The sequence below is a fragment of the Mustela lutreola genome, chromosome 3 (assembly GCF_030435805.1).
Source record: "Mustela lutreola isolate mMusLut2 chromosome 3, mMusLut2.pri, whole genome shotgun sequence".
NCBI classification, from domain to species: domain Eukaryota; kingdom Metazoa; phylum Chordata; class Mammalia; order Carnivora; family Mustelidae; genus Mustela; species Mustela lutreola.
Genome location: NC_081292.1, coordinates 99,184,757 through 99,200,404, shown reverse-complemented (window position 1 = coordinate 99,200,404; position 15,648 = coordinate 99,184,757). Strand labels below are relative to the sequence as shown.

The following is a 15,648-nucleotide window of genomic DNA, read 5'->3' as shown; positions in this document are numbered from 1 at the left end:
ATCCTCTCCAACACTTGTTGTTTCCTGACTTGTTATTTTTGGCCCTTCTAACTGGTGTAAGGTGGTATCTCAATGTGGTTTTGATTTAAGTCTCCATGATGGCTAATGATGATGAACATTTTTTCATGTGTCTATTAGCAATTTGTATGTCTTCTTTGGATACACGTCTGTTCATGTCTTCTGCCCATTTTTTGACATGATTATCTGTTTTTTGAATATTGAGTTTGAGGAGCTCTTCATAGATCTTGGGTATTAGCCCTTTGTCTGTAGTGTCATTTGCAAATATCTTCTCCCATTCCGTGCATTGCCTCTTTGTTTTGTTGACTGTTTGCTTTGCTGGACAGAAGTTTTTGATCTTGATGAAGTCCCAAAAGTTCATTTTCCCTTTTGTTTCCTTAGCCTTTGGAGATATATCTTTTTTTTAAAAAAGATTTTATTTATTAATTTGACAGAGAGAAATCACAAGTAGACGGAGAGGCAGCCAGAGAGAGAGAGAGGGGGAAGCAGGCTCTCTGCTGAGCAGAGAGCCCGATATGGGACTCAATCCCAGGACTCTGAGATCATGACCTGAGCCGAAGGCAGCGGCTTAATCCACTGAGCCACCCAGGTGCCCCTGGAGATATATCTTGAAAGAAATTGCTGTGGCTGATGTCAAAGAGGTTACTGCCTATGTTTTCCTCTAGGATTTTGATAGAATTCTGCCTCATATTGAGGTATTTTCTCCATTTTGAGTTTATCTTTGTGAATGATGTAAGAGAATGGTTAAGTTTCATTCTTCTATACACGGCTGTCCAATTTTCCCAGTATCATTTATTGAAGAGACTGTCTTTTTTCCACTGTATATTTTTTCCTATATTGTCAAAGATTATTTAACCATAGAGTTGCAGGTCCATATCTGGACTCTCTTCTCTGTTCAACTGGTCTATGTGTCTGTTTTTGTGAAATGGCAACTTCTGAAGTTGCTCTGAATCCAGAATTTTGGCAAATGCCTCTGTACCATCCCAGAAAAATCAGACAAAACAGCAGATAACTACAGGGCCTTTGAAAATAAAAAGTGCCTGATTTATAAATTCAGCCTGAGCATATAGAATCAAGGCTAATTAAAGGAAGAGGCCATGTGGGATTCTAGAATATTCTTTTTTTTTTTTTTTTTAGATCTTATTTTTAAGTATTCTTTGCACCCAGCATGGGGCTTGAACTCACAACCTTGAGAGCAAAAGTAACATGTTCTGCCTACTGAACCAGCCAGGAACCCCAGATTCTAGAATATTCTTAAGTAAACATAAAGTAATACTTCCAGGATCATATTGTAACTCCCACTGATTGCCTAAAAGGACCTCCCGGGTGCAGTGAGGTAGAAACTTCTTGAGTCCTTGGACAGTATAGGGAATACATTCTCTTTGTAACCTCATCAATGGGAATAACTGACTTACAAACCCACGCTTTTCAGAGAGTAAAAAGATAAGTATGATCATCTCAGGTTCCAATGTCAGGGATAGGTGGAGAATGAAGTTGGCTAAGTGAGCAGCTGTGCCTGTAGGTAATATGGCAGCTTGCCCTGAAACTGAGGCAAGCAGGGAGCTTCTGGGGCTCCTCAGACCTTCTCAACTTTCTTTTGCTTCAGTCAGTCTCTTTACACCCCCACTATCTAACTGTCACTGCCTTCTATTCATTAATTCACCTGACAAACATTTACTGGGAAACGTTGCCCACAGTGTGCCATACCCTGAGTTGTGACTGAAGAGTCAGGTTCTCCTTGAGCAGCCAGAGAACCGACCGCAGTAGGACTTAACCTCTCTCTTCTCTGAGGCCTCCTGTGAACTGCAGTCTGACTCCAGTTATTTGAATAAGAGTTTCCTTTTGTTAAAAAAAAAAAAAAGAAGAAGAAGAAGAAGAAGTAGAAGAACAACAACAACAAAAAAATACCACACTCTTTTACTCAAGTGGAATAGTAAAATATTTCATTTCTGTAGTAAAATAAAATACATTCACAAATTGGAAAACTCAAAAAACAAGATAAGATGTTCTGCCTCTGCTGGCACAGGTCTAACACACACAGTAAGTGGAGAATGAGCATGTAAATCTGAATGTAACTTTGAATATTGTGCCTGGGGAAAATAACCTGTAAAAATAAAATAAGATTTTTAGATCTTTAGCCACAGCATTAAAATAGCTATCCATTGAAGTGGTGATCTTATATAATTCTGTATCCCTCAACTACTTATCTTGTATTTACTCTGTGCCAAGCCCTGTACTAGATGCAACAGGAGATGACAAGGTATATGACATAATTTATGTTTTTAAAGTATTTGTGACCAGCTAGTTGTGAAAAGAACTTGTGGAACTTATTTTCCATGTTTAACATGGAGAAATCAATAGTGGTAAGAGAATATTCAGAATTTTTGTAGGGCTCTGATTTCCTTCTTTCATCTTCCTCCAAATCTAGTAAGATAAGAGCACTTGGCCTTGAGGCCAATTGACAGAAATGTGAACTCAGCCAAGTGAGAAAATAGGCCTATAACCCATACTCTACTGCACCAAAAAGACCACAGACTTTCTCTGGAAATCATTGTAGTTATATGTGACACAGTACTTGTGTTCCATGCCAGTGTTGTTACACAAGCCTACTGGTAGACATCCATAGAAAACTCTCATGTGGACTAAAACCAAGAAGTCAGCAGGACTGTGTTCCCTTCTGGAGGCTCTAGGGGAGAAACATTTATTTGCTTTCTATAGCTTCTGAAGGCTGCCACATTTCTTGGTTTATGGTCCTCCCCTGAATCACTGTTTCTACTCCCATTATCACACCTCTTTCTCTGACCCTCCTGCCTCTATTTTTCCCTTTAAAGGATCCCTATGATTACATCAGACCCACCCAGATAATTCAGCATAATCTTCTCAAGATATTTAACATAGTCACATCTGCAAAATCCCTTTTGCCATAAAATGTAACATTGACAGGTTTTGGGAATTGGGACATGGACATCTTTTGGAGGAGAGGGACATTATCCTGTCTACCATACTCTAGAAGAAATGTCAGGAAAAAGTCTTTGTGACCTCAGGTTGTAAAGAGCCTTTAAAATGTGACATACAGGGGCGCCTGGGTGGCTCAGTGGGTTAAGCCGCTGCCTTCGGCTCAGGTCATGATCTCAGGGTCCTGGGATCGAGTCCCGCATTGGGCTCTCTGCTCAGCAGGGAAATAAATAAATAAAATGTGACATACAAATACATAACCTACAAAAATTAATGAATTGGGCTTCATCAAAATGAAAACTTCACTCTGCAAATAAAAAATAATTATTAATAAAATGAAAAGGCAAGCCACAGACTGGAAGAAACTTTGTAGAAAATATATCAAACAAAAGGCTTATATCTAGGATCTGTAAATAAGTCTTACAACTCAATAATAAGACTACAAAAGACAAAGGCTACAATGTAATTTTTTTAACGGGAAAAAATCTGAAATTGGGGCACCTGGGTAGCTCAGTTTTTGAGCATCTGCCTTAGGCTCAGGTCATGATCCTAGAGTCCTTGGATCCAGCCCACTTCAGGCTCCCTGCTCAGCAGGAAGCCTGCTTCTCTCTCTCAAACTCCCCATGCTTGTGTTCCCTCTCTTGCTATCTCTCTCTCTCTCTTTCTGTATGTACGGCTCTCTCTGTATGTATTGTACGGTTTATCAAACAAATAAATAGAATCTTTTTTAAAAATCTGAAAATTCAACTACTACCTCACCAAAGAAGCTGTACAGATGGAAAAAAAGCATATGAAAAGATGTTTGACATCATATGTCATTAGGAAAATGCAGATTAGGACCACAGTGAGACACCACTTCACACCCACTAGGATGGCTGAAATGAGCAAAGCCCACTGTACCAGAAGTGGAGTTGGGGTGAGCAGCTCACTTTCATACACTGCTGGAGGAGTGTAAAAGGTAATGGAAGGGAAAGCTGTTTGCCATTTCTTAAGAAATTAAAACTATAGCCCTTCTAAATGATGTAATTATTCCATTCCTCAATATTTACTCAAGAGAAATAAAAGCACATATCTTTGCAAAGACTTGTAAACAAATGTTCACTGCAGTTTTATTTGAAAAGCCAGAAACTGGGGGCAACTCAAATATGCAACAGCAGATGAATGGATAAACAAGCTATTCTATCTCTCTACAATGGAACACTACTTATCAGTAAAACAAATTATCCTGCAACATAGATGACTTTCAGAATAATTGTGCTGAGTGAAAAAAGTCAAACAAAATATACATACAATATGAGTACATTTTATGAAATTGTAGAAAATGCAAATTAATCTGTAGTAGCAGAAAGCAGATAAAGATCACCTGGGGATGGAGGAGGGTTGTCAGGGAGAGGTAAGAGGAGGATGAGAGGGAACAGAAAAGTACAAGGTATCTTTTGGAAACAAGAGAAGTGTTCATTATCTTGACCATGGTCATGGTGTCCCAGATGTATGTAAAAACTTTAATTGTACACTTGCAATATGTACAGCTTATCTTATGTCAATTATACCTCAATAAAGCTGTAAAAAAATTAAATAGTCAAGAAAAAGTGAGTGAGCAAGACAGAAAACCAGAGCCTTGGGTTAGACAATGCAGAAGTTACTAGGAGCTTCTGCCAGAGTGATTTGGGTGAGTGAGCAGCCAGCCAGCCAGTCTGTAGTGAGCAGAGTGACAGGAACTTCCAATTATAAAATTATGGCAAATTATGTACTGCCCAAAAAGCTCACTGCAACAAAAATATACAGAAACGAAGAATAACATTCCTTTAAATATATGCTCTTAAGCAAACCACTGCTGAATCCAAGCACAAAAAAGAGAAATTCCAAGGGAAAAATGGGGAAGCTCAAAAAGAATGAATTATGGCAGTAGATAGAAACCCAAATATACCAGTGATCACAATAAATGTTCATTGTTTAAACTCTTTAGTTAAAAGTGACTGAAAGAGGTGCCTTAGTGGCTGAGTAGGTTAAACATCTGCTTTCAGTTCAGGTCATGATCCCAGGGTCCTGGGATCGAGCCCAGCATCAGGGTCCCTGCATAGTAGGGAGTCTGCTTCTCCCTCTGTCTCTACCCCTGCTCATGTTCTCTCCTCTCTCTCTCTCTCTCACACACACTCCTTTTTTCACTCTCTTTCTTGCTCTTTCTCTCAAATAAATAAAAACTTTAAAAATAATAACAACTAAGGTGAGTGCTGTGAATTGTGTAAGACTGATGATTCACAGACCTGTACCCTGAAGCAAATAATACATTATAGGTTGATAAAAAATAAATAAATAAATAAATAAATAAACAAATAAATAAATGTGACTGAAATATTGGATTTTGAAAGCCCAGCTTTATTCTGTTTCTGAGAAATACACTTAAGAGACATAGAGAGATTGAAAATAAAGGAATGCTTGAAATCAGGTAACATGATGCCCCCAGTTTTGTTTTTCTTTTTCAACATTTTCTTAGTAATTCAGGGTCTCTTCTGATTGCATACAAATTTTAGGATTATTTGCTCCAGCTCTTTGCAAAATACCGGTGGAATTTTTATTGGAATGACATTAAAAGTATAGATTGCTCTGGGCATTATAGACATTTTAACAATGTTTTTTCTTCCGATCCAAGAGCATGAAATAGTCTTCCATCTTTTTGTGTCTTCTTTTATGTGTGTTTGACTTCTTTTATGAGTGTTCTGTAGTTCCTTAAGTACAGATCCTTTACGTCTATGGTTAGATTTATTCCCAGGTATCTTATGGTTCTTGGTGCTATAGTAAATAGAATCAATTCTCTAATTTCCCTTTCTGTGTTTTCTTTCTTAGTGCATAAGAAAGCAACTGATTTCTGTACATTAACTTTGTATCCTGCCACATTACTGAATTGTTGTATGAGTTCTAGTAGTTTGGTGATGGAGTCTTAAAGCTGTGATCACCAAGACAGCATGGTACTGGCATAAAAGCAGACACATAGACCAGTGGAACAGAGTAGAGAGCCCAGATATGGACCCTCAATTCTATGGTCAAATAATATTCGACAAAGCAGGAAAAAAACATACAGTGGAAAAAAGACAGTCTCTTCAATAAATGGTGCTAGGAAAATTGGACAGCTATATGTAGAAGGACAAAACTCGGCCATTCTCTTACACTGTACACAAAGACACTCAAAAAAGATAAAAGACCTCAACGTGAGACAGGAATCCATCAGAACCCTAGAAGAGAACATGGGCAGTAACCTCTTTGATATTAGCCACAGCAACTTCTTTCAGATATGTCTCCAAAGGCAAAGGAAACAAAAACAAAAATGAACTTTTGGGACTTAATCAAGATCAAAAGCTTCTGCACAGCAAAGGAAATAGTCAACAAAACAAAGAGGCAACCCACGGAAATGGGAGAAGATATTTGCAAATGACAGTACAGACAAAAGGCTGATATCCAGGATCCATAAAGAACTTCTCAAACCCAACACACACAAAACAGATAATCATGTCAAAAAGTGGGCAGAAGATCTGAACAGACACTTCTCCAGTGAAGACATACAAATGGCTATCAGGCATATGAGAAAATGTTTGTCATCACTAGCCCTCAGGGAGATTCAAATTAAAACCACATTGAGATACCACCTTACACCAGTCAGAATGGCCAAAGTTAGCAGGACAGGAAACAATGTGTGTTGGAGAGGATGTGGAAAAAGGGGAACCCTCTTACACTGCTGGTGGGAATGCAACTTTGGAGCACAGTATGGAGATTCCTTAAGAAATTAAAAATAGAGCTTCCCTATGACCCTGCAATTGCACTACTGGGTATTTACACCAAAGATACAGATGTCGTGAAAAGAAGGGCCATCTGTACCCCAGTGTTCATAGCAGCAATGGCCACGGTCACCAAACTGTTGAAAGAACCAATGCCCTTCAGTGGACGAATGGATAAGGAAGATATAGTCCATATACACTATAGAGTATTATGCCTCCATCAGAAAGGATGAATACCCAAGTTTTGTATCAACATGGACAGGACTGGAAGAGATTATGCTGAGTGAAATAAGTCAAGCAGAGAGAGTCAATTATCATATGGTTTCACTTATTTGTGGAATATAACAAATAACATGGAGGACATGAGGAGATGGAGAGGAGAAGAGAGTTGAGAGAAATTGGAAGGGGAGATGAGCCATGAGAGACTATGGACTCTGAAAAGCGATCTGTGGGTTTTGAAGGGGCTGGGGGTGGGAGATTGGGGGAGCCAGGTGATGCATATTACAGAAGGCACGTATTGCATGGAGCACTGGGTGTGGTGCATAAACAATGAATTCTGTTACACTGAAAAGAAATTAAAAAAATAAAAATTAATGAATAAATAAAAAGAAAATAAAGGAATGGAAAACCCCAAAGAAAGCTGGTATAGGTCTATTAATATTAGAGAAGATAGCCTTGAAAGCAAAAACCTTCATTAGGGATAAAAAGTTTATTATGTAATAATAAAAAGAGCCTCTCACCAGGAAGATGTACCATCATAAACTTGTTTATGTACCTACTAACATAATGCTGAAATATATAAATCAAAAGATGACAGAGTTAAGAGTAAATTGACAAACATGCCACCTTTGTGGTTATGTTAAATGTTAAAATCATCCTTCTCTTAATAGCAGATGAAAAACTGGTCAAATTGCTGAGGATTAATAGTGTTAATGACGATGTAGCAGCTAACAAGTTTGAGTTAATAAACATTTATGAAACCCTGCATGAATTTATTAGAAAATACACATTATTTTCAATCACCTAGGAAACATTTATGAAATAAAACTTGGATTATGCCATGAAGCCAGTTTCAACTAATTTCAAAGAATCAGTATCATACAGATCACACTCTGGTTATAATTAAATAGAAATCAGAAACAAAAAGATAACTAAAGCATACATTTAAATAAACCATGCGTCAAGGAGGAAATTATAATGGCAATTAGAAAAAAAAAATATATAGGAGAAAGTCCAAGTCTAAACACCTTGCACTAGTGTTTGAAGTTTCATATAGTTACAGAAACAAGACAATTAGGGAGTGGTAGGACTGTGATAAAATAAAGAGAAGATTTTCTGCTTAAAAATATTCAAACTCACACCCACCAAAAAACTTCAACAAAAGAATACTTTTGCTTCTAGATTTAACCCCTAAGCCTTCCCTTTAGGGTAACCCTGAAATTATATGGAATCATGCTGAGAAATTATTTGAGAATTACTCCTGAGTCAAGTCAGGAAGAAAATATCCTTTCTGGTTTTTTAGACTATTTATTTACTTATTTGACACACAGAGAAAGAGAGAGAGAGAGCGCACAAGCATGGGGAGTGGCAGGCAGAGGGAGAAGCAGACTCCCCACTGAGCAGACATGGGACTTGATCCCAGGATGCTGGGATCATGACCTGAGCCAGAGACAGACACCTATGTGACTGAGCCACCCCAGTGCCCCCAAAATATTCTTTCTTCATAAGATTTAGAACCCAATATTCAACAAAATCAAATGCTTTTTTAAAAAGACAGCTACTTTGCTGTGCAGAAGCTTTTGATTTTGATGAAGTCCCAAAAGTTTATTTTGGCTTTTGTTTCCTTTGCCTTTGGAGACATATCTTCATCAAATCGAAAGCTTCTGCATAGCAAAGGAAACAGTCAAAAAAACAAAGAGGCAACCCACGGAATGGGAGAAGATATTTGCAAATGACAGTACAGACAAAAGGTTGACAGTCTCTTCAATAAATGGTGCTGGGAAAACTGGACAGCTATACGTAGAAGAATAAAACTCAACCATTCTCTTACACCATACACAAAGATAAACTCAAAATGGATAAAAGACCTCAACGTGAGACAGGAATCCATCAGAATCCTAGAGGAGAACGTAGGCAGTAGTCTCTTGGATATCAGCCACAGAAACTTCTTTCAAGAGATTTCTTCAAAGGCAAAAGAAACAAAAGCGAAAATAAACTTTTGGGACTTCATCAAAATCAAAAGCTTCTGCACAGCAAAGGAAACAGTCAAGAAAACAAAGAGGCAACCCACGGAATGGGAGAAGATATTTGCAAATGACAGTACAGACAAAAGGCTGATATCCAGGATCTATAATGAACTCCTCAAACTCAACACACACAAAACAGACAATCATATCAAAAAATGGGCAGAAGACATGAACAGACACTCCTCCAATGAAGACATACAAATGGCTATCAGACACATGAAAAAATGTGCATCATCACTAGCCCTCAGGGAGATTCAAATTAAAACCACATTGAGATATCACCTTAGACCAGTGAGAATGGCCAAAATTAGCAAGACAGGAAACAACATGTGTTGGAGGGGATGTGGAGAAAGGGGAACCCTCTTCCACTGTTGGTGGGAATGCAAGTTGGGGCAGCCTCTTTGGAGAAGAGTGTGGAGATTCCTCAAGAAATTAAAAATAGAACTTCCCTATGACCCTGCAATTGCACTCCTGGGTATTTACCCCAACGATACAGATGTCGTGAAAAGAAGGGCCATCTGTACCCCAATGTTTATAGCAGCAATGGCCACAATCGCCAAACTGTGGAAAGAACCAAGATGCCCTTCAACGGACGAATGGATAAGGAAGAGGTGGTCCATATACACTATGGAGTATTATGCCTCCATCAGAAAGGATGAATACCCAACTTTTGTAGCAACATGGACGGGACTGGAAGAGATTATGCTGAGTGAAATAAGTCAAGCAGAGAGAGTCAATTATCATATGGTTTCACTTATTTGTGGAGCATAACAAATAACATGGAGGACATGGGGAGTTAGAGAGGAGAAGGGAGTTGGGGTAAATTGGAAGGGGAGGTGATCCATGAGAGACTATGGACTCTGAAAAACAATCTGAGGGGTTTGAAGTGGTGGTGGGGGGAGGTTGGGGGTACCAGGTGCTGGGTATTAGAGAGGGCATGAACTGCATGGAGCACTGGGTTTGGTGAAAAAATAATGACTACTGTTATGCTGAAAATAAATTAATTAATTTTTGAATAATTAAAAAAATAAAAAGACAGCTACTTTTCATATTGCAGCATTCATACATTTTAAGGAATATTAAACCTGCTATTCCAGTGCTCTTGCACAGATGACAACAATTTTGTAATCTACATAGTTTATTTTATATTTTTTCCCCAAAGGCTTTTATTTTCATTGAGACAAAGTGAGACCTTTTGCCAAAATAACCTGGAACTCAAAGAAATGCCTGTCCATCAACAACACCCAGCCAGGAATCCAGTTTCTTGGTGGCAGCCCATCCCCTTACTCACAGGGTTCTGGGAGGTGATGTTGAGAAGGGGTAGGGGCAGGAATGAGACCACAGGCATCTGGGGATAGTCATTTTCCAGATCGCTGGTCATTTGGAATGTGGGACTGTGGAATTCTCTGGGCCTGAAGCTCATGAGTATTGACGCCACCGTAAGTCTGTAAAGAGATGTCGAGCTATAACAGTGCTGAAAGGGCCACTCACGTGCTCTGTTGTCAGGAAGTCAGTTTCTGATTTAATACCACAGTTGGTGAGATGAGGGAATGGAGGTGTTCCAAAGGCCACACTGAGGGAACAGGAGCTTGCTGCAGGGCTGTGAGTGGGCTTCTGTGCTTGCCAAGGCATATGCACCTCCACACCTTGCTCATCCTGGAAGGGCTGTGAGCAGTGCCTAGCACCTGGGACCTGGGTGACTGTGCCCCTGAATACTTGTTGGGAACCCTGGGAAACCAAGGTTTCCTAAGTGCACATCTCCCCTGGATACCACACAGCAATCTCACAGCCCTCCTTTCCAAATGGTTTAATTTTAAATGTTTCCTTTCCTATTTCTCATTCCTTTCTGCTTTGCAACAAATTTGAAACTATAGTATCATCATTCCTGATGTTCTGAATCTATCTAGTGCCTTAGAATTGCAAGCTTTGGTGTTTGTTTTTCTCCACTTGGTTAAGGAGTAATTAAAAACATTTGCTTTGGGAAATCTCTTATGACAAGTCCTGAGAAACCGTGCTTAGGAAACCGTGCTTAGGAAGGGCTGGTTGAGTAAATAGCTTCTGTACAAAACCTGGCTACAACTTGGCCAAGTGCTTGCTCCACTCCTGATCTAAGGAGTCTTTCGGGAGTTGATGATTGAAGGTTGGGGGCAGTGGTGCCTGGATGGATCAGCCAGTTAAGTGGCTCCTTTGGTTCAGGTCATGATCCCAGGGTTCTGGGATTGAGACCCTCATCGTGCTCCCCACTCAGAGGGAGCCTGCTTCTCCCTCTTCCTCTGCTTGTGCCTCTCTTTCTCTCAAATAAATAAATAAAATCTTTAAAAAAGAAAAAAAAAAGTTGGGTGTGGCATTATCACCACATTCAAGTATTGTCTAATACTTGCTACAACCATGATACGTGGATGAAACTGTAAAATAAAATATTATCCTGAAAGAAACAAGTCAGATCTTGAAATTCCAGAAAAGGCAGACCTAAGACTGTGTGACAGAGAGTAGGTCATTGGGGAGGTACAGAATGACTGAGAGGGGGAAGGGGGAAGGGGCTTTTTTTTTTTTTTTTTAGGAAATAAAAATACTCTAGATTTTTATCATGATAGTAGTTACATGGGTGTCCACATTTGTCAAAATGCATAGATCCATCCACTTTAAACAGATGTATATAAATTTATATCTCTACATGTTGAGTAAGAAATATGTAATGACAGGGGTGCCTGGGTGGTTCAGTCAATTGAGCATCCAACTCTTGATTTCAGTTCGGGTCATGATTTCAGGGTGATGGGATAGAGCCCCAGGTTGTTCTCTGTGCTCAGCGGGGAGTCTGCCTGGGACTGCCCCCCTCCCTTTGCGCCTCCCTCCGTTCTCTCTCTCTAAAATAATTTTTTAAAATGCATGACAAAAGGAAAATTTGCAAATACTTGCACAGTTCTCTATTTTTCTTCCTATTCTCAAAACTGTCTTAGGCATTTATAATATCACAAAATGTGTTTGAAATAGTATCGCAAAAAGCATTTGAAATTCAATAACTCTTGTATTTTTTTGACTCCAGGAAACATAACTCAGAAAACACTTCTAAGTGTAAGAGTGCTGACTTTAATCCAGTTGGTTACATAACAACAAGCAACACAAAACAAACATATATTAATGTGTTCTTTCCTGCTGAAAACATTAGGCAGAGGTATGCTTTTCATCATGATTCACACAACACATTTATACTTACTTCAGCTGTACATGCTCATTTGTCCTATTCTGATTTTTTAATAGGGTCGCCTTTAACTATGTGCTATATTTTCTCCTTACTGTTTGGGTTTGGCTTCATTCCTTATTTCCTGTGTCAATAAAAGGTAGCTCTTCATTTTTACCTCTCTTTTCCTAGGTGCACATGGGGAACTAATGAGATGTTTCTGAACCTTCCTCCTTCTGACAAAGGCTGTGTGCAAATATCCTGAGGCCTTGTCTCTGACTCCTCTCTCCTTGCCCTTATAGACTCCAGAGCCAGGTTCACACCTGCCAGGTAAAGACAAGATTGAAGACAAGCAGCTCCCCACTTCTCCTACAGAACCAAAGGAATGGGGACGGAGCCAGAAAACAGACCACAATGATTTTGAGACACTGTTCCACCATAGCAAAAGTTATTCAGACACAAAAAACGACCCCTTTGAAAGTGCTTCTGACACAGAGTCCCTGCCTGGTGACCTCACAGGGGGACTCTGCCTTTCTCTAAGTGGTACCTCTGTGGACAGAGAAGGACACTGGGGATGCCCTGACATTCCAGCAACCACAACTCCTCACAAGCAGCATTCAACTGGTGTCCCTAGGCTTGACCCAAGGGAGAACCTAGAGTTGTCCCTTGACCCCAAGGAAGAGTCTTACAAAAGTGGGTTTCAAGCCTTTGCTGAAGTTGCTGGAGAAGAGAAGACAGAACACCTCCAGGACAATGGCATGGCCAGCCTACAGCTAGAGTCTTTGCTGGCAGGGTCTCCTCATCACACAAAGTGCTGCTCACAGGATACCACGGGCAGCTACAGTCTCCAGCCCGCAAAAGTGGTGACTGCACAAGACCTCAGGGGATTCTCTGTTTTTTCTCTTCAGAAATCCAGGTCTGAGAGTTGTCTGGGCATCCCAGTAGTCTGGCCCTTCCTTCTCTGGTGCTGTGAACTGGGCCAGAGCTGGCCACATATCCATAACAGGGCCAGGGGTTCAGGGCTGCCTTACAGAGGTCCACTGTACACCACCACCCCTTTGAGAGCCAGGACAAAGAAGGGAAGTATTCTAGGCCCCAAAGACAACATGGACTTTCTCTGTGCCGAGCCTTGCTCTGATGTCCCTTGCCACATTCCTTTGGGGACCTCTTACCTTGCATATGGCAAGCTTCACCATAGTGCCCCAGAAAATATTAATGACAAGGACAGGACATCCCCAGAGCACTGCTGTCAGCACATGAGAACACTGACAAGGGCCCATTCCATAGCAGTGTTTCCCTTAAGATATCCTGAGAATCCTCCAGAACAGAATTTTGTGAAATTTGGGACTCATTTGAAGGAAGGGATGGGAGCAGAACAAGATCCAAGAGCACAAAACCCTCTTCACCCTGTTCCCACCCAGATGTCTCCTTTGCCTTCTGTTTTCCAAAGAAGGGCCCCTTACTTGCAGGTCCAGGATAAACTCAGGGCTCCTAGTTGGAAAAGGGCCTTTCAGAACACACCCTCTGAATTTCTCTGGCTGGAAAACCAGTTGGGACAGGATTCTAGATCCTGCCCAGTTTCTTTATGCCTTACTGCTGAGTCTGTGAGCCTTAACACAGAGGAAGTGCCAGTGCCCACACAGTACAAGTCAGAACACAGCCCAGAAAGCCTACAAGAGGAACCCCAAAGCACTGGCCCTTCACCAAACAATGCTGATGTGAGTGACAGGCAAAACTACCTTCAGGACATTTCTGTTGAGGCAGGAAACCAAACCAGTAATTACAGATCAAAGTACATTCTCAGTGCAAAAAGAAAGCCACCTGTTAGGGCCAAGTTTCCACATCATTCTAGCAATAGTGGGTCACAGGTGAGGAACAGACACTGGATGCGTTGCTGTGAAGGGAGTGATTATTTAGTCACTCCAGAGACTACCCTGAAAACAAGTGCAACAGATACTTCAAAGGAAGTGGAAGACCTGATGGTTCTAGACCCCAACTTCACTGAAAATGCCTTGAAGGAATTTTTGGAAACCACAACAGCCACTGTGTCTCATTGCAGTGGCGGGGATGAGTGTGACCAGGGACTGGAGGGTGGTACCCAGGACTCTAATGAGGGCCTGAAGCTAGAGCCCAAAGTACACACCTCTAGGGGCAGGTACACACTCATCATTATAGCTGTTGAGCAGAAAGGTCTGCAGGCCACCGGGAGGAAAGCAGGTCCTCTTCCAGAAACACAGTCCGGATTTCTGGAGCAAAGACCACCATCTCCCTGCAGTGCTGGAGCAACCCCCTGTGAATCTCCCAGGGCTAGGAAACCACAAACTTGTGGCTGTGAGTATGAGCTGCCTGATGCCAGTGGACTGGGAGGTGATGATGGAACTCTTTGTCAGGGGGCCAAAGCCGCAGAATTTGAGGTAGTTCTGCTCCCCCAAACTGCCTCCCAAAAGAGGCCCCTGGGCAAAAAGACTTGTTCCCAGGAGCCCGCCCAGGGCAAGAGGAGCACAGGGGATGTTGCAGAAAAAAACCTGCCTAGGGCAGACAGAAAGCATGCTGCTAGGTTGCTGGGCCCTGGTCCTAAAGACATACCCAAAGCCTGGATCCTTCACCCCATGGGCAGTCAAAGAGTACAGAGCCCCGAGGCCAGAACTGGGGGTGGGGAAGTGGATGGGGTGGAGAAGGACTCTGGCATCCCTGCCTCTGCCAGCGCCCAAGCTATTCCACAGCCCGGCCCACCCCATCATTCCTGCAAGGCTTCGCAGGAACCCGGGAAGCGCCTGACGTTTCCCAAGGTGACCTCCGTCAGGAAAAGCAGGTCCTTGGTTGCCAAGACCCCAGGAGGGGATGCCAGCGCTCAGGGACCCTGGCATCTTCAGCCTGCCAGGCCTGCCACAGCCAGCATATCTGCCTGGACCGTGGGTCCTTCAGGCCTGGAGGAACTGCGTGGGGATGGTGCAGGATCTGCGGCCTGTTGGCAGAATGCCGTTGGTGAGGATGAGCCTCCTATACACCAAGTGGGCATGAGAACCTCTAGGAAGGTCATCCCCCAGGGCGCAGGGGGCAGAGCTGCAGGTCTGAGAGAAGTGGACAATGTGGAGACACCAGGGGACCTCAGAAGCAGAACCCTATCCTCTGAAAGCTGTGATGCTAAGAAACTCAAAACTCCAGAGAAAAGGCTCAGGACAAGGTTGGCCTTAGCTCATAAGACCTTTGCAAATTTTTTTGACTCAAAAGTTTTAGAAAAAGAGAACACTGATGAATGCTCTCCAGGTTCTTTCAAGGGCCAGAAGGAGAAGAGCAGACCACGGCAGAGTTCCTGGCGTGCATTTCTGAAAAGCAAAGATGCAGAAGGCCCCAAAAGGCCCACCTTAGTAAGTCTGGTTCCAAGACAGAAAATCTTGAATCCCCTCAGACCTTCTCCACCAAGGAACAACAGTCACTGTGAGGAGCAGGTAGAAGACAAGGAAAACTGTGTTTTTGGAGA

General features: G+C 41.7%; 1 protein-coding gene across 1 annotated transcript in view; it reads left to right on the top strand.

Moving 5' to 3' along the window:
* Nucleotides 1-15,648, top strand: part of LOC131826886 (uncharacterized) — a 166,614-nt gene that overhangs the window by 81,181 nt on the left and 69,785 nt on the right. Inside the window, 1 exon segment of the mRNA XM_059166544.1 lies at nucleotides 12,470-15,647. Coding sequence (XP_059022527.1) covers nucleotides 12,470-15,647 — 3,178 coding nt within the window.